Here is a 27441-nt window from a genome sequence, read left to right as displayed (position 1 = left end):
ATCAGGGGAGGAGCCTTTGCTGACCTCTCAGTGGAGAGACCAGCAATTGAAAGATAAACGGTGCGCTTAGTGAGCTGTTAAGAGAGGCGAATTTGAGGCTTGCTGGCCCATTCCCTCTCAGTCTGACTGAAATGTTCGCCCACCCTCCCGCCTCAATAGCAGTGTGAGAGTACCTTCTGGTTGCTTCAGGGCTGGGTAGGAATTTTTTCTCCTTTCCAAGGGTTTTTTTGCCTACTCCACACTGTTAGTTGGGGACTTTGACAATTGGTCTGGAGTGTGGTCATAAATAAGTTTCACGCATAGGTGGGGAGAGATAGAGATCTAGGTGAACACCTCGGCACCCTCCTAAAAGGTGAAGGTAAGTCTCTGGAATTGACTTTTAGATCTTGTGACTAAACAGGAATTATTATTTTTATTATTATTATTATTATTAAACTTTATTTCTAAAGCGCTGTAATTATACACAGCGCTGTACAAAGCCGGTAAAATGAAAGAGAATATAAAAGCCTGCCCAAGGCGTACATTCTAAAATAATAACAATTAAAAGAGGAATAGATAAAATCACCATATAGAAAAGAAAAAACAAATTAAAAACATCAAATATCAAACACATCACATCAAAGGGAAGGGAAAGAGACTTACTTTGGGGCTGGCCTGAGATTTAAACCCTCACTTAAGTCTTGTGAGTTAAGTGGGGGAGTCTTGGGTTGGCCTTCCAGATGCAGGCCGGCTAGGGAGCAACCCACTTCTGGATTGCCCTTGAGATTCAGGTATTTTTATCCAGGGAAAGCTGGGGAATGGGTCGGGGGGGGGCAGACCATCCGCCAACTGTTCCCACACAAGGTTCTCCTCCCTGTTTTTTTTCAGATCTCAAAGAAATAAAGTTAAATAAGTTGAGTTAAATAAAATTGCCCATTTTGTCTGGTCTCGTTATTCACTGGGTTGGTCAGCAAAGGACAATGGCAAACTTCTCTGAATGACTCTTGCCCAAAAACAAAAACAAAAAGAGAAAACATGGCAGAGTTGCCATAAGCCAGAGATGACTTGAAGGTCCCTAACAATTGTCATTACTCAACACAGTTTGGAAACCCCAGTAACAAAAAGCTCCTTGCCATTCTGATTCTTCCTTCTCTTTCCTCTTTGATTATATATATCTACTCTTTCCATTTTCTGTCTGATTTCATAAGGCAAAATTATAACACAGCATACTGATATTGGTCTTTGACTATACCATACCGACAAATAAGGAAGATTATGTTTTATACCAAAAAAAGTTTTATTTACCCTTTGATCTATTTTAGCTTGCGTTATATTGCTTGTCTTTTCTTTCAGTTTCACTAGAATGGAATTGAGCTCATTGGCTATCTCTTGAATCTTCTGACCAAATTCTTGATTTAATGTCTTGCTCAGTTGAGCTTCTTTTTCTTTGGCTTGAACCTGCCAAAAATTCAAACAGTAAAAAAGCTTAATGGCACATATTGATTTACAATTATAATTATAAAAACATAGTGCAAACAAATCTATTATGCCAGGAAATTTGCCATATTTAAAAGCATTCATATATATATATAATTTATTTTACACTTTAATGGAAGAATACTGGCACCGCAGATAGTGTGGGCTTTACTGCACCACCCCCGTTCTTGCTACAATCATGATTGTCAAGGAAAATGGAATTGTACCTGTTTCTATTATTGTAATCACCACGCATCTTCATAATCATGTGACTGCCACCATCACATTCTCTTCCAGACTCTTAACCCCATCTCCTTGCTCTATGCCCTACCCAGCATGTCTTCCAGGTTATTAAATTTAATTTTCACTTTCTCATGCAATTCTGGAGCCTTGCTAGTGCAGTTGAAGTTTTTTTTAAAGGAAAGAAATAGAAAAATAATAATAAAGGCAATCGGGTTGCTTGGGAATAGTGAGGGGGGACAGAGGGAGAGGAGGAGATACTGACACCAAGCGATTGCCAATATCACAACTGTCCTGGTGTGACATTCCACACCTGGGGGCTAGAACAATTGTGAGCTCATTGATGGGTTTCCCCATAAACAAAAAGGGACACCTTAACTGCAGCACCTATGGTTTAGAGGCCATATGATGCAATAAGTATCAGCAAAGCCACTTTGGGGGATCTAATCATGGTTTAAAAGCTGCTTGTAGTAATCTCCTACGGTTAGTATCTAGTTTGGTTCTTGCTGTGAGGAAACCCAGAAACACGCAACCCTCCCTGCATAAACCTGCATGCATCTGCTCAGGAATGTTAAGGATCTCTCCATAACAGAGATTCAGGCTGCCTGAGGAGTGAACAAAGATAAAAGCCCGATTTTCTTGACTGTTTGGGAGAGTCTAAATGAGAGATTGGGGGGGGGGGGTTGAATGTCCTTTTTAACTCCATCCTCGAACATCGCCACATGGGCAACAGCTTTCCAGATATTAGCACTTTGAATATGAAGATGTGTACAGCACTCTATAAATGTGTTAAGCCTGGGAACTCTATAGCTGTATTGAGCTGATCAACCTTCCTCAGCATGTTTGCTTTATAACCATGTTCAGCCAAATATGACAGCAGAGGCCTCTACAGACCTTTCTATTTAACATACAAGGTATGTAAAGCTGCCAGACAGGCAGTGATGTTCAAGAGTTGGGCTTGCCCATGAGACCATGTCCCTCTCCTTGATTTTGTCCCTAGACCCAAGCAGATGAATGCCTGCACAGCATAAAAGAGAACAGAGATGTGAAGAATACTTATTAATGCTTGCATGGTAGTGGTTGAAAAACCCCAGTATCTTGATACCCAGGTTACTTTGCCAAGTTACTCTGTTGCAGGATTCAAGAGACCAACTTTAAGACACTGCTCTTTGGGACTTCGTTGGAGAAGAGGACTTTGGGGATTTCTCACACAGTCGCATGTATTCCAGTGGAGTGAAGTCTGAATTATGTTCATGTATTTATGCTCATGTAATGCTTGTTTATACAAATTAACATTGTTTCCTTCATGGAATTTATAGCATTCACTTTGAATTGGTTCTTACCTGTTCATGTATATTTACAAGTGCCAGTCCCACTTCTGCTAATTGAAGAGAAAGCTCAGATGGTAAAATGGTATATAGTCCCAAATATTTATTCTGCTGCTGTTCAGCCATTTTTTCAACAGCCTGACGATGAATAGTTGCTTCAATCACGAGGGCCTAAGAAGATGTTTATATACACATATGTACAAAGGAACACACACCCATATTTTAGAATTTCATATCAAACCAAAATTTAGTCTAGATGTGTATATAGTTAGAAAACACTGACACTCTTTCAAATTCATTCCAATGTGCCCACTATTTTTAAAAGGCAGAAAGGCATCTATCACTCAATTGTTAGCTATGATATATCTTAAATTAGGACATGAAATTTGATTAATTTAGTATAAATCAGATTCCGTATTTTACATGAAACTGCTTTACAATCAATTTTTTCAGTGCCTATCTATCATGAAACACTAGTTTGCTGCAAAGCATTCTGGAATGTATTAGAATGTCCATGCTCACAGTTTGTAGAATACAGTAATTCATTCTTTTCCAACACAAAAAAAGACAGCATTACTGATATTCAATAGTAGAAAGACATACTAAACAACTGCTGTATGCTTGACATACCTGCAATTCCTCAAGTTGAGTATTTACTTCTGTTGCAGGATTCAATAAATATTCTTTAGCTTCCTGAATCCAAGACTTGACTTTATTAATCTCTCTTTCAACTTCTTCACGCTCCTTCAATTCTTTTTTAATGACTTTCTCACTTCTTTTAACTTTTTGTTGCATGCTTAAAAATAATTTTAAAAATAATTTGAATAGCATACATGTATTTATGGTGTGAAATGGGAGTTCAATGGGGAGGGGCTGACGCTATGAGTTACCACACTGGGTGACACCAACCCTAGTGACATCACTGGCAATAGATGTTCATTTCCTCTTTCTATGAAGCCCCTAGGACTACTTTCCCCCACCATTGTCCTAGAGAGTCCCATAACCCTCTGGAAAAACTGATTTTGGGGTGGGGGAAAAACATAAGAGAACTGGCGTGGAAGAAAAGAAAGAAATGGGGAAAGAATGAAATGATGAAATACATTAACCCCATCCATTCCAGCAGTAGATTTCTGCTTCTAGGTAGATAGAGAACCATGAATATTAGAAACCTTTCTGCCTGCATGAAACAGAGTTTTTATCCAACCCATTATCTTTATTTCAAAATTCCTGTTTTCTTACTTATGGCATCTGTCTTGCATTGCTTTGATTTCCTGCATGATGGGCATTTGTTCTTGAGATGCAGGAGCTACTTCTGTATCCCGGAGCATGCTAAAAGCATGCTGCTTGAGCAGTCCCAGAGATGATAATTGCTGTTCCAGTTCCAGAATGAAATTACTGTGATAATCTAAAAGATCCAGCAGTTCATTCTTTGAAGCCTTTTCTACTGAGCTCTCTGGTAATCGATCTTGCAGATGATCAAGCGTGTCTGTTGCTTTTTGGATCTAAAGAACAGAATTTTTAATAATCAGAATTAAAAACACCATCTACTGGTTTCCTGAAACTTCTCAACTATGTGATAACAATTTTTAAAATGACAGATATATATACAGTATATATATAGTGCTCAGATACAACAATTCCACAGCATGAAACTTGGGAGTGCTATTAGACATACAGGTATTTGACAATCCTGACTCCCAGGTGTGTGTATCTTATGATATAATGCTTGTTACTTTTGGATTTTTTTTTAAAAAAAATTGGTACATACTAAATTGAGATGTTTTAAGAATACAGTGTGCCATATACGGCTTTCAGCATACATTGAAACCACACCGGAAGAGCCCGTCATGCGCCCCAGAGGAACTAATGGGATGTGCACCCATAGCATGCGTGCATGACTGCACGCCGCAGGTGCAAGCCCCATTACTTCCTATGGGGCTCCAGCATACACTGATTTCCCCTTACATGGAGGGATCCAGAATGGATCTCTGCGTAAGGGGAGGGCCCACTGTACATCTAAAAATATAACATATGAAATAGTTTAATATATGCATGCCTAACTTTGGGTACAGCATTCTCTTGGTAAATTAAGAAGATGTATGAGCATAAAAGATAAAAACCTAAACATAATTTATCAAATGCCAAAAATACTGTGAGATTTACTCCTAAGTAAAAATCAATAACCATGCCAAAGTATAATCTGAAGAACATTTCAACAGAATTTAAAGAAAACATGAGAAACAGGTTAGAACTATTAAGTCTGGTTGACAGGGAACCAGAAGAACTATGGATAGAAATCAGGGACATAGTCAAAAAGGAAAGCAGAAAGATTATCACTATCGGCAAAAAGAAGGATAAGAAACAATGGATGACAGATGAAACACTTCAAGTAGTTAAAGGAAGTTGACAAGCAAAAGAAAAGGGAGTTAGAAACACAATTAGAACCATGAAAGCTACTGTCCAATGATGTGCAAGAATAAAGAAAATTACTACAACAATCAACACAGAGAAATAAAAGCTGGCAACAAAAAAAGGAAGAACAAGAGACCTCTTTCACAAGATCTAGGAATTCAAAAGGAAATTTAAACCAAGGGTGAGGATGCTCTATGATCAGAAGAGAACATAATACACAACCACAGTGAATTATTTTTTTAAAAAAAAAGATGGAAACAGTACGCAGAAGAGCTATATAAAAATGTGAAAGTATGAACAACACATGGGAAGAAGAAACATATGAAGATGAACTCCAAATTGAGGAAGGGAAAGTTGCACTCAAAGCAACTGGGAAGAATAAAGCACCAGGAACAGATGACATAACAATAGAACTACTACAATCCACAGAGAGAGAATCAAGTCCAGTTTTAACTAAAATCTACCAACAAATATGGAAAACAAAGCAGTAGCCAACAGATGGGAAGTGATCAATATACAGTCCCATAAACAAAAAGGGAAGCACAAAAGACTGCAATAACTTCAGGATTACTACACTAATTTCCTATACAACCAAAGTCATGCTCAAAATTCTGCAGAAAATACTCCCACCATATATGGAGCAAGAAATCCCAGAGGTCCAAACTGGATTCAGGAAAGGAAGAGGTACTAAGGATTACATATGATGAGTAATTCCAAATGAAAATCTGCAGGTGCTTTATTGATCACAGCAAAGCCTTTCACTGCATGAGCATGAAAAGCGATGGAATGCACTCAAAGAAATGGGAGAGCCACTACATTTGAATGCCTTGAAGTATAACTATACTCAGGACATAAAGCTGCTGTCAGAACTGAATATAGATAAACTGAATGGTTCTCAAGTGACAAAGGCATCAGGCAAGGCTGCGTACTATTTATTCAGCCTATATGTAGAAAACACTGTACACAGATTGGTCTTAGATTCAGAGACAGCAGGAGTAAAGATCAGAGGAAAGAACATTAACAACCTAAGATATGTAGACAATATAATACTACTAGTGGATGTAAACAAAGACCTGGAGCAATTTCTGAAAAAGGTCAAGGTGGAAAGTGCCAAAGTAGGCTTAATGATGAACATCAAGAAAACAAAAATAACAGCTAGGGAAGAGCTAAAAGAATTCATTCCAGATCCCAACTGAAGTCAAGAAATTAGAAGAAATGAATTAGAAGAATGAGAATTAGACAATGAAGAAATGTTATGCTTGGCAGTTGGAGACTTGAAGAACCAGGACATCATTGCAATGAAAATTAACTATTGCTTTATTCTAAGACACACAAAACTACCCCACAATGGTTGGAATCAACTCTGAGTTTTCCCAAGTTAAACAACACTTTAAAAGTATTTTGTCCAGTGCCACCCCACACTTGTAGCCATCACCATTTGCCCACTTCAATAGTGCGCTTTGAAGTTTGTCCCTTCTCAATTTTTATCTCTCCGCCATCTCCTAGGAAAAGAAGGCACCATCATAAACAGTAATCAACAGCCCAGTTTTCCTGTTGCAGCCATCTTCCCAATCTACAATTGATTTTTCCCCTCTTCAACCACCACAATTTGTGGTCAGATTCCAATAGAATCATAACAGGAAAGTCAATAAAGAAAATAAAAGACAATGATGCTAGGAAAGGTGGAAGGTAATAGAAAGAGTTGAAGACCACATGCCAGATAGTTAGACTCAATCAAAGAAGCCACAGGCCTGGGCCGGAAGAATCTGAGCAGAGCAATGCAAGACAGGGGCTTGGATATGTCTTATCCACAGGGTTGCCTTGAGTTGAGGTTGACTCAAGAGCAGTTAACAACAACAACAACAAATGTTAAGGACCAACATCACTACTGAACATAGTCCAGGTTACAAAGACTGTATTTTGAACTGGAATTCGGTTGGTGTACCATACCTGTGATTTCATTTCCTCCCAGGACTATGTAGTGGTGGCAAGAGGAGCCAGAAAAATATTTGCCAGCTTCGAGTAGTATGTTACTCTAGTAATTAGCATCCTTCATGGCCCCTACAACTGCAACCCTTTTTTAAAAAGAAAATCTCCTGTTGCCTGTGTTTATGCTGGTGTAGTTACATGAGCACCCACAGGATTCCAAGGGTTGGAGCAGATGGACATAAAAGAGTGACCCCATATGGAAGTGGGTCAGAACCCTGCTGTCCACATGGCTTGTTTCCAAGGCAGGCCATGGACACAGAGGCTGACTGGTGCCAGCAGGTGTCAGATTATCCTGTGCCTTTTTGCTCTGGTCTTAAGGATCAGAGCGCAGCTTCGGCATGGCTTCTGACTACTTTGGAGGTATGCATCATTTAATTGGCATGCCTCCAATATGGTTGAAAGCTACTTCATTCAGTCTGACTGTCTCACCCCTAAGTTATAAATGGAAATAGTTAACACTACAAGTTCATCCACATAATAGCTAATATTTATACAAAGTGAATAAGGCTGATTCTCATACCTTATCATTAAATTCATTCCATTTCTGCATTGATTCATCCAAAATCCTTTCTTGCTCTTGGGAAACACTTCGGAGCCTTGTCCAGCGCTGCCAGACAGTTGTCATGGACCTACTTATTGTTGCCTTGCTAGCATCATTCCCCATTTTCTCCAAGTGGCATGCTTTTTCCTCCAATGAAGTAATTTTCTCATGAAAAGAGTTCACTGTAGACACTAGTGACTGAATAAAAAGAGAAAATTAGTTTCTCCTATTATAATGAAATTGTACAACATTTAGTACAAAATGGCTCTTACCAAGAACACATAAGGGTTGCTGGACCACATACTGTGAGAAGTTCTGCCTCTATAGTTCAAAATGATTTTAATACTACAGCAGATTTCATTTCTGTTCAATGTTTGTATCTACAAAATCACCCATCAATCTGGCTAATATATGAAATATATCTAATTCTTCTCATTAAAGAATATTAGGCATCATTTGTCTGGCATAGGCAAAAGCTGAAAACTGGACATCAAAATAAAATGGTACAATCTAGATCTGTTCTTTCAGCAATAACTTTTTGATCAAGCTATTTTGGAGATTACTGGAAATTACAGACATCAAAATAATTCTGATATTTGGGTGGAGGGAGTTATTTTCTTTTACAACAAAATTACTTATGGAAACATGGTGTATTTTTTCATTGTCTAAAGTACAAAGCCCTTTTAATAGAAACTGCTTCATGTCATTGTGAAATCATTCCCATAACTTTACTAATTATTGAGTCCTCTTCATGTTTCATAATCTTCTGAGAAAAGAGTCAGATTAAATTTGTCAGATTAAGTTAAACAGTGGTTAAAGACTCTTAACAAATCTGTGGTTTCACAAGGGGAAAGATGACAGCATTTTCAAAAGCTTTACCTTGTGTGAGATTAATTTTTCTTCTGCTTCAAGTATGGAAGTAGCTTTTGCTACAGAAAATTCAGATAATTTCTTCTCAGACTCATTCATCAAGTCAATAACATGCTGCCTTGCTACCTGGTATTCTTGCCACTGGGAAGCACATCTTTAAAAATCAAACATCAGCAAAAAAATGTTACATATTATGAAATCAGTAAGCATCATATATTAAACAAAGATATATTTTTCTGCCTGTAGTAAACAGGCTCATATATTAAATTCCAAAGATATAATCCTAACAAATGTAATCATTTTATGATCCACAGATTTCTGTGAAAGATCTTCTACCAGTGTACTTAAGGGTGTTTCCCTTTGACCAAATCAAGCCATAATTGTTCTCATAACAATCATTAATTTTCAAACAAATCTTAAGGATGTATCTTGTTATTTTCATCAGCACTGGAGATCTCGCCTTTCTCATTTGCTCACCTCCAGAGTGTGGTTACAAGGGAAATGCAGGAAAACACCAACTCTGCTAGTCTTCAATAGCAAACTACACCACTGAATCTTGGTCTTAGGGTAGAATGGCAAACAGCATGATACTGGTCTTTAAAATGAATTATTTGAGGTATAGGCTTATAATTTAACTTAATTTAGTCATTCTGGTGGGTAAAAAAAAATACCACCAGGAGCCATTGCTTTTTTTAATGAAATTAATTATAAACTTTGGTACAAAGGGTGTATAAGCCCACAAAAGAGTAGTTCAGCCCTAGGAAGCATGTGTAGAATGTCCCATGGATATATTTAGCACTCAGGTTATTATGTATTTTTAAAAAACTATTTTAGCAAATGTTTCTTTTGGTCTTTAAAAACAAATATCCCAAAGCCATTAAAAAAACAATATTAGGAGAAAATATGTAAATGATCAGTTGTGACAGTGATTAAAAAAAAAAACCAAAACACTTTTTCCACCTCAGCTTTTCTTGTTCAACTACTGGCAGCCAGTAGACATCTCGCAAATCACCCAGGAATCTACTGAGAGATTCCAGATCTTCTTTGGCTACTCCTAAATAAGACTACTTGTCTAACATGATATTTCAAAGAAACATCCTTAAGCAAATACTGTACCTTTGTAATAACTCCTTCTGGGATTGTGCTTCTTGTTCTGTTTCCCTTTCCTTTTCCTCTAAAGCCTCAATTTTCTTGGTCAACTCTTCTTTTCCTATGGCTTGTAGAAATGGTTCCATGTCAAAGACAAGTTTCCATAGTTCTTGCAAATGGACCTTGAATTGTTTTTTAGTACTAAAGAATTCTATATGGTTCCTTAGATTTTCCTCAGAGTTTTCCATGTCAAGGCCATTTCGTACTAATTGTAGTAATTCCTGGGCATCTTCAAGCCAGTCGCTAGCAGTCTGAGTAACATGGTAATATCTTTGGCACAGACTATACAATTTGGACAATTTCTCCTAAAAGCAAACAGATAATGAAAACATTACATGCAATTAAACACTCAAACATACAAAATTAGGGAACTCCAAGTAACCCAGCATGAAATGCATACAAATGGACAAGACTGAGAGAGTACATGCCAGAACTAAGCATGTGGATATTATATACCATTCTGCCCCAAAGGGAAGGCTTGAAGCTGAGCCTGACAAAGCTGGATTGGGGCTGTGGCAACCACATTACATAGTCCTAATCTATCTTTTAGATGGCCCAAAAAGAAGCAGCAAATTACAGTTCCTTTTTCAGCCAGAAAAAGCTAGCTTTTCCTGCCCTGCTGCAGCTTTATGGTGCTTCCTGTGTGTAAACACACCAGAGCACCCAAAAGCCAGCCCACATCTGGACAACTGAGCAGCTTCTGGGCATCTTGGGGGCATGTGGCATCTAAACATCATGCCCCCAAGCTGCTGGGAAGCTGGCATTTAGAGCCATCCTGTTTCACTCCTAAAAGAAGTTTTGAATCAATTAATTTACTGTGAATCAGAAAACAATTTAGCTGATGTCAGGACTAAACCCCTGGGTACAGCAAAACATCAAGAGATGACCGAGAAGCTGTGAATGGTGAAACATGAAATGTAAATTGTATGAATATTCAGTCCAGTGAAATTGGAGGGGTGTCAGTGTCCATAAAAACTGAATTGAATTTCACTGTACAGAATATGGCTGCGGAATGAAGATGCTTGATGGTGCAACACAAGTGAAAGGTTGTAGCATGATGATTGTCACGGAGTGTCATCAATCACACCATATAAGATACGTCCAGGATGACACAGCAAGTATCTGATGCAAGAGGACTATTGCAGACACCTGTGCTCTAGTTTCTACTTCTAGAAGGGCCTTTTCTATAGCTGCCCCAGCCCTTTGGAATACGCTGCCCACCGAGCTCCGCTCATCTACCACCCTGGCCCAATTTAGGAAGGATCTCAAGACCTTCCTATTTAAGCAGGCATTCCCCGATTAAGATCCTGTGGGCCTCCCCTCCTCTTCCGTGGCCATGAGGACGGGCGATGGGGCTTTTATTGCTGCTTTTAGTTTTATTGTTGTACTGATGTATTGGTGTTTTGTGTTTTTAACTTGTATTTGTGTGCACTCATTGCACTTTTGTAAGCCGCCCTGATCTTTCTGGAAGGGCGGGATAAAAATAAAGATTTTATTTATTTTTTATTTATTAATCATGTCATGGACCAAGTGCCAAATATGGATGTGGCCTACATTCTGTGTAGGTTGCTGTTTTTAGTGGGTGGTTGATTGGATAGTTATTCGTTTGTATATACCATGTTTCCACAAAAATAAGACACTGTCTTAATATTTATTTTTCTTCAAGAAGACATATTCTGGATTATTTTCAGGGGATGTCTTATTTTATTAAGTATGGTACAACAATCTACTTTTATTCAAATATAGTTAAGTCGTCTTCTTCTGGAACATCATCATAACTCTCCAAACCTGGAATTCCATCCTGAATTATTTTGTGACTCCATTTCCTTTAGAACCACTGGCCCCAATCTTTCTGCTCCCTTCCCACTCCCTTCCATTCTGCACTGGGCCTATCATTATGTCTTACTTTCTGGGTATGGCTTATATTGCGCAAATGCTTAGAAATCCTGCTATGGCTTATGGTTATATCTTATTTTCAGGGAAATAGGGTACTATTGTAAATACTCTTTAGTAAAGTTCTGTATATAGAACTTGGAGAGTCGGAATTATTTTTTTAGTACCTTGCACAGTTATAGGTGCTGACAGTACTGCTGAGCATTATTATCTATTTGCATGTGCTCAGAGAGAAGGACCTGCAGGTAAGGTGTAACTCTTACAGGATATTTAATGATGTGGATACCACAGTCAGTTCCAAATATGTCCCATCAGGAAACTATGTTGATATTTCAAATAGGGATGATTATCCAAATTTGTGCCTGAGGGTTTATCTCACTGAATTCAATAGGTGTCATCTGCCACTGGAACCTTTTTTTTTAAATGTGCAGCTGATTTAGAGGCTGTACTGAAAGGGAGAATGGGGAGGCTTTCTGCCCCTGATGGAGGCCGCAGCAACCAAACGCTGCAGCCTCTGGGAGGCCTAAAAAGAACCTGCTCCTGGTGGGTTCTTTTTAGGCTGCATGCAGGTGCCATTAGCACGCTCATGCCTGATGATGTTTGCGTGGCATGGCACCTTGCAGACATCATTGTGGCGTACCCCATCTGTACAGGGGCACACCAAGATGGTGTCTGGGGTGCATAGTAGGGTTGCCAAGAGTGTAAATGCTCAGTCCCCTGGCACACCTAGTTCAGGCCCAGGCTGGCGCAAAGCGCCTGCCTGTCAAGCTCCTTACACATCCTTAAAGCTGGGATAGCTGGACACTAGGGAGTTTCCATGAATATCCAAGATTACAGTCTAATAATCCATGCTAAAAGAGGCATTGTTTTTGCAAATTAGAATTACCTCACTAATAATTAATGTTTTATGGGGAGGTTTCACTTCTTCCACAAACTTTACTTCTCTAAGAAATTAGAAGTCCATTTCTGCCCTGTTCTGGTGTAATCCTGTTTGGATAGTACAGATCTCAAACCCCAGTTCTGGTGTCAGCAGTCTGTACAATGTCCAGCATGTTTCACACCAGTAGTGGGGTATAACACTCTTAAACTTGTTTTTGAAAACTGTTACTCTGGATCTTCCAGGAAGGTCTGTTTCCAAGTTATAGTGGTTGAATACATTGAGCCACCTGGAGCATTCATAGTCACTGTGGGTCATTCACTCTCAGGTCAGAACAAGGTGCCCAGCCAAGTGGTCAAGGCTGGGCACCTTGTTCTGACGTTGGAAGTGAGTGATCTGCACCAGTAGTGGAGGTGCTGGGCACTGGAACACCCATACAGACAGCTCATTATTTCAGATAATGAGGGAGTTTGGGGCACATGGAGCACTGCCCCTGGAGTATCCTGGCCCATGCAGACAGGGCCCCAGTCTGTAAATGAGGCAAGTCCAATTTATATGTTACAGTTTCTGTCTACTAGGTGTATTGTTGGTATACTCAGTTTATGAATGTTTAAGCTTTTACATAATTTAAGTGATGTTTAAGATTACAGCAATTGCTGCAGCTCCAATATATCATCTACATTTGGCCTAAGCAAGTTGGCCACAACTGCTATGAAAAATGCATTATTTCAAGGTAAATCTTTGATTGCATTCCTTCCAGGTTTTGGTAAAAAAATATATATATACAAGTTTCACCAACCTGCCTCATGTGTACTGCTTCTTGGACTTCTGCATCAAGTTCAGATAGCTCAGCAAGACTGTTTTCCAAGTCAGCAGGTATCAGCTCTTTGGCTCTGATGTACTTCTCCTTTTCTTTATTACTTAGTGCTCTCATTATCCTCAGGCTGGACTGGACTTCTTCTTGTTGGATCTGAACTTTGCGGATCTCTTCTTGAATAACATTCAGTTTTAAATCTATGTTCAAGGGGTCATTTAATTCTGCCTTGATGTGCCTCAGCCACTCAAGTGAACGGCAGATTTCTGTTTGGAAATCTATGCTTTGCACCAGCCTGTTTTCACATTCCATCACAGTATCACCAATGGCAGTATGTAATGTTTTTTAGCATCTCTTGCCAGGTTCGCACCTGATTATTTGCTCCTTCATGAACAGATGGGTCAAGCTGGGAAGAAAGCATCTCAAGATGTTCTGCAATGCGTTTCAAAAGGATTCCGGTATCTTGCAGGCTGCCAGTCAAAGAATGATACATTTTCAACTTTTCCTCTGCTGGCAGTGTTTCTTCATTCAATTTTGCTTGTTCCTCTTTTACAGAATTTAGCTGTATCTCCAGCTGCTCACACATTTTCTCATGTTCCTGATAGGCTTCCATCATATCATCTAACTGGTTCACCTTCTGTTCTATTTGCCTTTTTAGTTTGTGATACAGAGTAGTTAGCTGCAGCATCTCTTCTGGTAGCCATGGTTGCCCAGTGCTCCGAAATGCTTCCTTCTTCTGGTTTAATTCATCTACTGCAGCACCAAGGTTTACAACTTCAGTTAAAACATTTCTGTAATCCTGTTGAAGTGAAACAACTTCTTCAGCTAATAGAGTAGAAGGAGTCTTATGCATGCTCATAAGCTGATCTTCCAGTTCAGACAGTGCCTTTGTTGTCAATTCAATTAAGGATGCATATTCTTTACGGGCCAAAATTGCTTCTTGGACTTTGCAGAATTTATCTTTAGCTAAAGCAATTATTACACTGAATTGTTGAGGCAAGGCATTAAGTTTTTCTTCAAGATAGGAATGGTCCATTTCGTTAAGTGATGGTAAAATCTCCTGGCCAACTTTTTGCAACGTCAGCAGAAGATTTTCATATTCAGGGAATTGCTCAAGTATCTGATTATACTTTGCTAGCTGGGAATAAAGTTCAGAATTGCTATTCATTAAATTGATTTCTGGAAATGAGACAATATCAGATTGCTTCACCCAGTGACATGCTTTATCCAAATCTTCCTTGAAGTATTTCCTAGAAACCATATGTTTCTCCAGTTCTATTAATCGCTGGCTACATTTTTCTACAATAGCATCATATGTGTTCTGTAGCTCTTGCAGTTTATTCAACACCTCACTCTTCTCTTGTTCTGTTGTGTCCTTCATTAGATCCCGGCCTTGAGACCATAGTCCAGAGATTTCACTCTGATAGGCCTTCAGGCTTGCATGTGCAGCCTTACAAGTCCTGATCTGTTTGCTCACATCTTCTGGTAACAAACAGATATGTTCATGGAACATTATTTTTCTCTCATGTTGCTGAATTTGATTCATGGCTTGAAAAGCTGCCAGGATGAACTGAGTCCTTTCAGATAATGCCTTATTCAAGTGTTTCCTTCTCTGCCCAACCAGTTCACTAAGGCAATCCACATGGTTCTGGGCCTCCAATAGACATTTCTGAAGCATCTCTCTTTCATTGAGTCCTAAATTAGTCATCACTCTATCTACATCCTTTATGAGCCCTTTCAAAACAAGCTGTTTGGCTTCCACTTCACTGCAAATGGTTAGATGATCCATGAGAAAGTTCTGAGCCAGCTCAGGAGGTGGGCTGTGTTTCAGAGCTTCAGAGATGCTAGGTTGCTGCTCTTCTGCCCATTCCATAAGTTCCTGAATTTTGGACTGCACTATGCTCAACTCTTCTAAAGTGGTGACAGATAGTTGTATTTTCCTTTTAATAAGGTCCTCCAGCTGGATCCAGCGCTGTTCAAAATGCCCTGACTGCTCTTTTACCAGATCTCTGTCATCCAGATTTAAATGTTCTATCACTTTCTGTTTCTGTTCTTTTAAGTCTTCAAGAGCAAATCGTCTCTCCTGCAGAGCCAATGCTAACTTTCTCAAAGCTTCAAGATGTGTAGCTGTACTTTCAGCATCTGACCTGTTAATGAAATGGATGAAGAACACTGCAGAGTTTAATTAATGTCAAGATAGAGTAAGATACTTGGAGAAGAATATTAGATCAAACACTCAATAATTTAAAAAGCAACTGTAAAGCAATTGTTGTGAAACTTTTCATATTGCAAAGTACTGTATCAGCACACAGCTCTCCAAGCAATCCCCAAAGACACCAAGGCCTACACACACATATTTAGAAATTAGAATATTTGGAATATTTAGAAAATTAAGATTTACACAGAAAAAAAACCTTAATGAGTGCAAAAAGGATAACTGTTGCTCTTGATAGTTGCACAGTACTGTGAAATGGAGTTTTGGGATTTGGAAGCCTACAAAAAGTTGGGTGGTGAGTTGGAAGCCTTTTTGTTTAGTTCTTCCAAACCCACATATTTTCTGCAAAATCTCAGAAAAACAGAACATGTTTCAAGATGAGTTGTGTCTGCAGGAAAGAGGAAATTTAGGCCCTGGACACATGGGCCCTTTAGCACGTCCTGGCGACATGCTAGGGTTGCCTCAGGGCGCTGTTTCCAGACGTCCCGCAACCCTAGGACGTCACCAGGATGTCATTGCTGCACGGCACCATATACATGGCATGCGTAGCAATGACGTCACTGCTGTGTGCCATCCAGATGGGCGCACGCAGCAGCGGCATGCTCACGCCGCCACAGTCAGTTTGCAGTGGAGCTAAAAGGAGCTGCTTTTCAGTGCTTCTTTGCTTTTTGTGTAGCCGCGCTGCACAATTTGGTTGCTGTGGCGCGGCTACACGGAAAAGAGAGGTGGCTTCCGGCCGCCTCTTTCGGGTGGTCTGTACCCCGCCTTAGCCATCTCTAAGTAAAGTTCTGGTGACCCTAAGGCAAACTTATCATGAGGTTTAATTGGCATGTTTCTTCACATGGTGTTTACCATTCCCATCTTCTGAGGCTGAGAACATGCGACATGTCCAAGGTCACCCACTGAGTTTTCATGGCCAAGCAGGGATCTGAAACCTGCTCTCCAAAGTCATAGTCTAATGCTCAAACCACTACACCACACGCAGAAACAACTTGAAGGCACATTTCAATAATGTTTGTTTAGATCCTGTGTTTCTACCACTTGATGTTTCAAAAGATGGTGTGGATAGACCACCCAGTGGGACAAAATTTCCTTACCTTGCCAAGTGGTCCCATTCCTGTGTAAACTTTTCCAAAAAGACTTCTACTACATTTAAGCGATCGTGATAATCCTTTGTCCTCTGAAGATCCTCCTCTCTATGTAGGAGTACATTGCTAGTTTGAAGACAAAGATCTAACCAATGACTGCTCAGGTGTCCAACTTCCTTGTGCTCAGGTGACTCTTGTCCTTGGGTTAGTTTGCTCACCTTTTCAGTTAAAGCGGTTAAAGTGGCCTGCTTAGACTGCAGCTTCTGACTAAACTCCTATATGAGGTGTTAGGAAAAGGAAAACAGAAAGAAAGATTTTTCTCTCAATGCATGTTAATTATATTTTAAAATATATTTAAAATACATGTTTTAATGTCTTTTACTGAGATTCAATCATAAAGACACAAAGAAGGCATATCTACACTCTTTCCTTTCATGAGATGTTGAGATTTTTCTCATAGTCTTTTGTTGTTCAGTTGTTGCCACTACATGTTTAAAGTACATAAAGTTAGCTTAATTGCTTATTTGGAATGGAGCCCTGGGTTATGAAGCCAGACTCCATCCACCTTGTGCTATTGAATAAACTACTTGGTTTATTTATACTCAGACTCAACCCATGAACTTTAAATAGAAAAAAAAAACCCTTCAACAACTTACTTCTTCCCTTTAAAAGAAAAGCAGGTATGCAGAGGAGGATTTAAAGCAGTGAAATGGCTTTGGTCTGGGCTTTTGTGCTCTTTCTTGCTCTAAAATCTCTCAAAACATACCTTAGAGCTCACAGTTTAAACAGAAGCTTAGGAGGAGCAATTTGGAGAAGAGAAATGGGGAGAGGGTTGATCAGCCCCTCCTTCGCATCTCTGTTCTTCTTACCCCCTCTAGAAGTTTCTTATTCTTTAAAAGACTAGGGGGCATGACACATAGCACTGGATTAGGCCTGCGGCAACTGTACACGTTGGCCCTGATTTGGCCTTTCCACAGCACAAAAGGAAGCCGCAATAAGTGGCTCATTTTTGCTCCATAGAAAGAGTGCCTTAGCTGTGGCGGTGGTGGCTTTACTCTGATTCTTCAGCACAACATGTGTAAACACTACACCGAAGATGTGGTGTGACGCCATGTAGTTGCTTGGGCAGTGTCATGCTGGTGTTGGGATTCCCCCACTCCACCCCGATGCCAGATCTTTATGTTAGTCTGTACAGCCCCTAAATTAAGGACTTAATACACTCCTTTGTATTCAAAGTGATGCTAGCCTTCCATTTGCAAGTTATATATACAAAAAGCACAGGGTAGTGGGAGAGAAGATCTGTGTATAATTCCTCTTTGAGAGTATATATGTTCAAGGATTGATGGCATTACCAATCATGTGGGGTTTCTATACGACTCAAATTTGGGCCAAAGGCTGTTTTATCCATTCTGTATCAAAGACTGATTTATATCTTTTCTTCACTGCTAAAATGAATTCAGGATCTGCTCAACACAGATAGTATTAGTAAACATGATGGAATGGTGCTATCTAGTGGTGTCAACTAATTTCAGAATTGTAGGGAATTTATCTAGTTCCACAATCCTAGTCTGATTATGGGATGAGTCCCAAATCCCATCTCAAGTGCTTTGTTTTCCACCAGTCCCAATTAATTGCTCGAACGCAATGCACTCCAGAGGGGATTTAGGTCTTATCACATAATAGCTGGGAGACACTGGAAACTGCAGCTCCATACAACAGCCCTCCTTGTCATTAGTTCACCTACTCACTGCAACAGGTAGTTAACTAAGAGGAAAGAGAGCAACTGGCAAGGACTGAACTTTCTTCAAAATTTTGAAAACACAACTTGAGCTTTCTAAGATTCTTTGAAAATACAATGTAATTATAAGTGGAGATGTTAAACTAACAGCATTTAGCAAAAAAAAAATTTTTTTAAAAAAGGGTTATATTTAATACCTCTTTTATGATGCAGTGCATCATACTGGTATATTAGGATAATCCAGAAATTATTTTGCCCATACATAAATATATAAAAAATAATGTTTATATTTGATAAAATTGACCTGTAATTAAATACTTCACTTCTCTAAACTAAGTATTTTCTCCTCAGGAAATTACTGTCCCTTGAATAAAGCAAAGTGGTCCACAAAATCAGTGCTAGATCATTTGTTTTCCTAAAGTGTGGAGATAACAAATAAACTACTTATTTCTTGTTTATAAACGAGGAATAATGATAGTTATCCTAGAGAGCCCCCCTGTTTACTGATTATTGCTGAACTATTTGAAGTCAACTGTAAAATACATGAAGACATTCAGCTACCTGCCTTCTAGCTCAGTGTAGCTTGAACAGATAAAGTATCAGTCTTGCTTTACATTCTTTCTACATAGCTGCACTTGTTCAAGAGAAATAAAACATAGTTTTCAAACAGTGCGACAAGTATGGCAAGATATTAACTGCTGATCACATATTTCTCTTCCATTTCAATGAAAGCAATTCCTTACCTTCACCTGCAAAACCATATTCTGAGCAATATTTAGTTCTAGTTCTGCCCCTCGTCTCTTCATATTCTGCAGTTGTTGATCGGCATCCTGGAAATATATCCACAATTCTGCTTTCATTTGCTTTATTTCTTCCCAGCCCTGAGCAAGGTACTGAGAGTTCATTATTCGATCTTCAATCTGAAAAATATAGGGAAGGGTAGCAGGAACATTTTTAATGCAATTATTTTGGGGCTGTCTTCAGTGTACACTACCACTTTATGTAAGGCAGTTTCTTACAGTAGATTTACAGTAGGGGGTAGGGATAGAGGATAAAAGCAGCTTGCATAAGTCTCTATTGTCCATGATGATTTAACTCTGTGGAACATAAAAAGAGATACACAACACAAGAAAACTCTTCCATTCATTAAAGAATGTTCCTTCCTCTTTAGACCTGAGGAAAAATGAAATCAGTTTAAAGATACAGTAGTTACAATCTGATTTTCAAAACTCTCTTTTTCTCTTGTCCCTGCAACCCAAGAATAGCTCTGATGTACATGTTTTCGATGTGTTGTGGAGATTACAGTAGCCTAAATCTGTTTTAGTCTGGCTTGACTGATTTTTTTTTTTTTGTTCAAGTTATACATTGTCTTTTTATTCAGTCAAGGATAATATATAACAGAATAGTGTACAAGCTTTTCCGATAAATTTGTAGAGCTTTCCTCATAGAAAGCAAAATGTTGCCTTTAAGGTTTAATCATGGGAAAGGCTTACTATCTCTTAAGACTATGCTCCTTGATGTTTTTCCCCCCTCCTTTCCGATTATCTCACTTCTCCAGACATAGAAAACTCAGTTAGTACAAGTTTGCTGAGACTATGGGTTACAGATGCTTGGATTTGTGTTGTTTGCCTCCATGGTAAATCTGGATGTAGAATTTAGATTGTAATTACAACTATGAATGTCAAACTATTTTAAATCTTTTAATCTGCCTTTTAACTTGTTACATTGTTGGATTTTTTTCAGCATTTTAAAATCATATTTATTCCACAATGTTTTAAATTTGTCACACTGGTTTTCTTGTAAGGCATCCTGATATCTCTTACAGAGGCTGGGATATAAAGATACACATGGTATTTGGCTATCTCTGAATATTTTAATGTATTATTTTGTTATTCATTAAGCAAGAGGATTTTACACAATGAAAGCAAAATTTCTTGTTAGAAAGCATGACATGGAACCATATTTCAAAGCATCTTGGTGATTTTAAAAAAAAAAACCCTAATCTTAAATATGCTATATCCATGTGCAGAATGTTCTGCATTTCTACTATCACACTTGATCTAGCATGGAATAATAATAATAATAATAATAATAATAATAATAATAATAATAATAATTCTTTCCTGCCTTTCCTGAGGGCTCAACATATTAAAATACAAAACACAATTTAAAACACATAAACCCAGAGTTAAAATACAACACTATAAAAATCATTAAAATACACTCATAAGAGTACATATATAATTTAAAAAATCATGATTTAAAATTGATTGGGTAGGCCTGTCAGAAGAGAGATGTCTTTAATGCTGTTTTAAAAACAGTAAGCTCTTTCTACTGTTGTATCTCCTCTGACAGGTAATTCCACAGCCTTGGGGGAACAGACAAAAAAGTCTTTTGGGAAACCATTGCCAGTCTAGTCCTGGACAACTGAAGCAGACATTTCCCTGAGGACCTGAGTGTAAGGGTGGATTGTATGGGAGAAGGTGATCCTGTAGGTAGAATCACAGAATCAGAGTTGGAAGAGTTGGATATTCTGAACCAATTGGAGCTTCCAGACTTGGTACAAAGGAAGCACAATGGAGAGCACATTACAAAAGTCCAGCCTTGGGGTTACCAGCATGTGCATTACCATGTTTAGGTCCTCTGGTTCTAGGAAGGGGGGCACAGTTGGCATATTGGCCAAAACTGGTAACATGTACTCCTTGATTTTAGCAACTGAAAATAACTGAATCTGCATTTTTAACACTGAAATCAGATAATAGAATTCCTACTCCCATATACTGTTTTTCAGGTGCTAAAATCAACCATGTAGATTAACTGATAAAACAATGTTTACATATCTCTCAATGCAACCATTTTCCCACTCTAAATATACACTCCATAATTTCTTCCAAATGAGAGAGAGAGAGAGAGAGAGCGAGCACTTTTATGGGGGGGGGGTGAGAATATGTACAGAAGCTTTTTCTTCAGACTAGTATTACCTAAGATGACCTTCGTAACAAAGTAAGACAATTACATCTCTAAGAAGGATTACAGAAGGTCTGCCACAGTTTATCCCATACCGTTTGCTTTGTTAGTTGAATGTCTGTTGCTATACTTTTCACTGTGCTGTCAGACAAATCACACATGGAACATAAAAGATCCAAATAGGTGCTTGCTTGTTCCTGCAGGGCTCTGAAATGCTTAACCTAAAGAGAATAAGCAGATGTACTCATGAAGTCACAGATTATCATACTCCACTGAAAGTGTATTTTTATAGAATAGTCCAAAGGCATGGTATTGGAACAGAGTTTATCACACTAGGGTAGTGGTTCCCAACCTTCCTAATGCTGCGACCCTTTAATACAGCACCTTATGTTGTGGTGACCCAAACCCATGAAATTATTTTCTATGCAACTTCATAACTGTAATTAAATAGATGTTTTCCAACGGTCTTAGGTGACCCCCATGAAAGGGTCATTTGACCCTCAAAGGGGTCCCGACACACAGGTTGGGAACCACTGCACTAGAGAGATCCCACTGGAAAACAGGAATTAAACTTTAAAAAAAAACAACAACCTGCAAATGCCCAAAGTTTATCAGACAAGTGAAATAATGCAAAGTTAATCCGAATGCAAAGCAGAGAAAAATGGCAGCTTTTTACTTCTGGAACAACCCGAAAGTCAAAAGCTGCCATTTTTCTCTGCTTTGCATTCGGATTAACTTCATGTTATTTCACTTTGGCAGTCCCCTAGTGTGATGAACTACCCAAATTTGCAAGTTTTTTTTTAAAAAAAATTCAAATCTAGTTTAACCCCCGTTTTCCAGTGGGATCTCCCTAGTATGATAAACTTATTATGGTGACCTTGTCCAACTGAGTTCAGTTAACAAATCAACCAGAAAGTTGCATATATAATTATAAAGCTTTGAATGAAAAAAATATTAACTGATGATACCTCAAAAGAGCAAGCATTCATACAATCATCAGTACTTTTGTCTACATAGAGAGATCATAACATTTCATATTACATTTAACTTTTTATGGACTAAAAATCTGCTTGCTTTCTGGACACGGGATTGAAAGCTGTGTTTATGCTATATATACAAGTTCCAGAGGGCATTTATCCACAGAGAAGCAACAGGATGGGATTCAGGTTCTTACTGCTAAGTTAACAAGGGATTGCCTGTCTAGACTAGCTAATTATTCCCCATCTGAACAGATTCATTACTGTCTGGTTTCTATGAATAATTTCTTAATCCAGTCCAATCTTAATAGCATTATAGCCTTCAGCTTTCTGATGGACTGTTCTGAAAGTTATCCCCAAGATATCCCCAGCAGACACACACACAGTCACAAACCTCTGTATTTGTATCTTATCTGTATATTGTGTACATTTAGAAGGGTGCAATGTATAAATTGAGGATGCAGTTAGATTTTTTCACTATGCATCTATTCTATGCTGAACTCTTACAAAGAATTTCAAAAGCTCAAGATACATCAGACAAAGTTGGAACAGGCACGGAAAGGTCACTCTAGAAACAATGTGATGAGATTAAAATTTGAATGCCTTATATGGACTTTAGACATCATTCACTCAAACATTGATCTTTTGCTTGATAACAACATTTCTTTAGATGTATGCCCCAAATAAACAGAAAACTTTGGGAGGAAGATGGGCTTGTTTACTTTATTTGTTCTTGCATGGGAGAACAAGTTAATTTCAACAATTTTCTCCCACCACAAAGATGTTTTCAAAAAGTGTAGCATTTTTGATGACATTCTCACAGGGTGGGGGAGAAAGCTTCTTCTTAGACTCATTGTTTCTTGTTTCCCATGATGCGGGACCAAAACACACTGCAGAAATAACCCATTTTGAGACCACTTTCTGGGAACTGTAGGTTTTATGAAACATTTAGCCTTCTCTGTCAGAGAGCTCTGGTGCTACAACTACAATTCCCAGAATTCCCTGAGACAAGGCAGTTAAAGCGGTCTCAAACTGGTTTATTTCTGCATTGTGTTTTGGCCCCAGGTCAAGGCTGCGCCCTCCCACTGGCGTGGCCATGTAGATGCCAGGGGGAAAGGGGTGAGGGCAGCTAAATGGGGATTGCTTGGTGTCTGCTATTATAGACAGTGAAGGATGAGCTTTGCTTGCTACCTGTTCCTACCAGCTTCCTAGTAGGAGAGGATGGAAGACAACTGAGGCAGGATTGCCCTTTGCTCTGTTCTGATAGTCATTGCACAATGATGCAGGCATTCTCTGGAACCTTCAGTTGCCATCATGTTCCAGCTATTAGAATGTTAACAGGTGATGATCCCTTTGCTTAGTTGCCTCCAGCTTTCTGCTGTCCAATACCAATATCAAGTTGTTTCAGATGCTGGCAGAAAAACTGTGAATCTGAGCTGGGGCAGGGGGGGGGGCAGGAGTGTAATACTGTACTGAAATCTGTTTGAAGACTGGGTGGGTGAGGAAATAAGAAAGGGACTTCATGATTATCCCTGGCACAAATTTCCTAACACTTAAGAAACCCTTTTTTCGTTCTCACCTCCTCCCACAAAGTCTTTGAACAGTTCTTTAGTTTTCAATTCATATCACTGGGAAGCAAAAAATTGTACATTTGTTTTGGGGATTGGGACTGGGTCTGGTGGAAGTCAGTGCAGTCTCCAAAGGCTCCTAAACTCTGACAGTTTCCCATATCTGCAACACATTAGCATAACACTGGGCATATGTTGAATGTGTTTTAATAACATAAGCTATTCTCATGCTTAGCATACCTCAAGAGTTTGTGCACCAACGCAAGCCCTCCTCCCCTGCCAAAAACAACAACACCTCATATACCAAAAAAGTGTGCAGAAAAGGAGATATGTTTCTGTTAACTGTTCAAATATTTAGAACTATGCCATTCTCTCTAGCTATTGTACTGTTGGAATTATTTTGCTCTCCTTTCTAAACACCCCATTTTTTTTTGGAAGTAGGAGATGCCAGTACTCCTTCAATCTGTTGTAATGTCTCAATTAACCTCCCAAACTGTCAATAGAGTGGAAATGCATAACTCCTAGTATACACCATGGGAAAACAAGGTTCCTTTGGGAATGTTGTCCTTTGATTTTCACTACCTATTTTCTAGAGTGCAGGTCTTTTCTTCCTTCTCCTTTCACAAGTTTTACATCAACTTTTTTTTAAAAAAGTTTTTAGCAGTACCCAAAGCTCTTCTTTTTGCTTACAGTCTAAGAATATTATCAGTATCTCAGTGATTTACATGCTTAATTATCAACATATTTTGGAACACATATAGATAAGGTATTTTCATACATAAGTCATTTTGATAAAATATTTTCCAGTTTATTGTTTTTACCTGTTTAACAGCATCTGCCAAGCTGAATGGTGGACGAGGAATTGGCTTTAACTCTGGACGAACTGCAGACAGCCAAACTTGACATTGCTGAAGAGTATCTTGATGGTTAACATGTTTCTGGAGTTCATTCTCCAAACTCTGGTACATCTAGAAAGAAACATGAATAACTCATTTAATATCTCTGATACCATTCTAAAAACTGGAAATAAAAATGTACTGAATTAACAGATTAAACTGAATTACAAACTTTAGGAAAGTTTTGCTTTTGCAATGCTATTAAGTCAGATAATACTGTTCCCACTATATATTGTTTTACAAATTGTCTTGAAACCAGTTTCAAGAACAGAATAAGACAAACTAAATTTTTCAGTTATTATCCACATGTGTTCTTTAACCATTTTAATCAGCTTGTTCCCATAATTTGCTCATTTTGTACCTTATTTACTTGCAACTTCTGTACTGCAGTATCACTTGCTATATACAAGTGGGCTGATACTTACTCTTTGGGCTGTGCTGCATATTGCTGAATAGCTATCCCTTGTTCCCTGGAGCTGGGTTTCTATATTTTGCTTAAATTTTGCTTGTAGATGCTCTGCACACTCATTAATCAAATAATCTCCCTTGTTTTTAAGGCTGTTTAGGCGATCTTCAAATCCAGCAATTTCTTCCATCGTTGCCTAAGAAATCACCATTCAAAATGTCAAAGGATATTGCTGGAAATGTTTTCAATGCTTAACACTAATGCAATTGTAGAGGTCATCCACACTAGTCAAATACAAGTTTGATGCTACTTTAACTGTTTTGAAGGCTAGCTCTTTAGAAAACACACAAGGCAAAACCGGGTGGAAAGCAAAATGAAGCTATGCTCTGGGGCATAAATGTCTGAAATTCATACTTAACATGGAAAATGCACATCATTGCACCAGCATATAAACAGCCCAGTGCCAGTATAGGACTGTGGCAAAGCAAAAATGTGAAAGTATGTCAAACAGGACAGGTCATCAGTAATGCAACGGATGTAATTATAACATACAAAAACCAACAGGGGGACATAGAGAGAAGGGGGTATGTATGGGGGACGTCCATGATTGTGCTCTGCCAATGTGTCACTGGGCTCACCAATGCACCAATATACTGTACAGACAGTGTGTCGCACCTGTCACTGTGGCCAATCATAAGGTGGACATCCAATGAAATGGTATCTGGGAGGGAAGAGGGAGGGAAGAGGGAGGTAATTGGATGTAGCTGGCCATGTGTCTGTGCAATGGTGTGCATGCATGGGGGGAGGTGACAAAAAAAATAATTGTGCAGTGCAGCTTAATGTCATGTGGTGCAGACAGCATATGGGTGTTTGGCCTGCCACGGGAGTGGGATTGAGCCCCTTTTTCCTGTCCGTCTGCTCTGGCCCATAGACTTTCTTGACATCATGAGGCTTTATTTTAAAAAGATTAAATTGCTGATTTATGTGGTTCTCTAAAAAAAACAGATTCAGACATAACAGTGGACTGTGGTACAAGTCCCAGGTTCATATTATCCCTAGTGATTTGAGAAACCCATGTTTTTCTTCTCGTTCATTGAGAACTTGAGGAGAATTTTTTAAAAAAATATTTGTTCCACAAGTCCCCCTTTCAAAGGGTGATTTCTTCTCTCCCTTTCAGCAGCTAGCGAAATATTTTTCACAGATTTCTCTGAATGACAATAAAAGACAAGGCGAATAATTACGCTAATTACTTTGCATTTCAAACTCAATTACCATGTCAAAAGGAAGTTTGGCAGAGGTTTAAAAAACATTCCTATGCTTAAAAAAAACCTGAAGGCACACACACAAAAGGGGGAAAAAGCCTAGTCTCAACAAATAAACTATGATTGAAGCCCCAACAAGAAATGCTAGAGTTGAGGAGACCCTCAAGGACAATCCAGCCCAATCCCCTTCTGCTATGAAGTAATACATAGGAATACATGGGATCCTAGAGGACATGTAGTCTGACCCCTGTTCAACATCAGGATGGCACTGGAAGATGGGACAAACCAAGGGTTTTCTTGGCATAAAGAGGAGTTTTGCCATGGGCTGCCCCTGACGCTGAGACAGTGTGACCCTCACAGATGAGAAGGAGAGGGTGGTGTGTCAAATGGCAATGCTGTTCTGCCAAGCAGGAATCCTCAAAAAGGAGCGCAGTGGGGTGCAATGGCAGGAATTCTGCTATGGATAAAACCTAGCATTCAAAGGGATTGCCAGGGGTCATCCAACCCCCCCCCTTCTACCATGAAGGAATACCTAGGAGTTGGAGTTGAAGCTGAGAGCCTGTGACTTGACCAAGGTCAGCCAGTGAATTTCTGTGGTGAACTGGGAGGCTAGAGTGTAATCCCAGCTCAGCCATCTAACTCCACAGGATGACATTGGGTAAGTCACACTCTCTCATTCATGGATATTCTGCACTTTCCTTGCCAATTATTATTATTATTATTATTATTATTATTATTATTATTATTATTATTATT

General features: G+C 38.9%; 1 protein-coding gene across 1 annotated transcript in view; it reads right to left on the bottom strand.

The window, feature by feature from the left end:
• SYNE1 (spectrin repeat containing nuclear envelope protein 1) overlaps nucleotides 1-27441 on the bottom strand; it is a 429497-nt gene that overhangs the window by 172091 nt on the left and 229965 nt on the right. Inside the window, 14 exon segments of the mRNA XM_042446890.1 lie at nucleotides 1285-1437; nucleotides 3039-3194; nucleotides 3654-3819; nucleotides 4263-4525; nucleotides 7945-8163; nucleotides 8845-8989; nucleotides 9952-10289; nucleotides 13554-13901; nucleotides 13903-15715; nucleotides 16881-17146; nucleotides 19353-19529; nucleotides 21672-21797; nucleotides 24943-25089; nucleotides 25443-25619. Of these exon segments, the coding sequence (XP_042302824.1) occupies nucleotides 1285-1437; nucleotides 3039-3194; nucleotides 3654-3819; nucleotides 4263-4525; nucleotides 7945-8163; nucleotides 8845-8989; nucleotides 9952-10289; nucleotides 13554-13901; nucleotides 13903-15715; nucleotides 16881-17146; nucleotides 19353-19529; nucleotides 21672-21797; nucleotides 24943-25089; nucleotides 25443-25619 (4494 nt within the window).

The sequence above is a fragment of the Sceloporus undulatus genome, chromosome 1 (assembly GCF_019175285.1).
Source record: "Sceloporus undulatus isolate JIND9_A2432 ecotype Alabama chromosome 1, SceUnd_v1.1, whole genome shotgun sequence".
Lineage (NCBI taxonomy): Eukaryota > Metazoa > Chordata > Lepidosauria > Squamata > Phrynosomatidae > Sceloporus > Sceloporus undulatus.
Note: the sequence above shows the minus strand (reverse complement) of the source record. Positions and strands in the feature narration are given on the sequence as shown.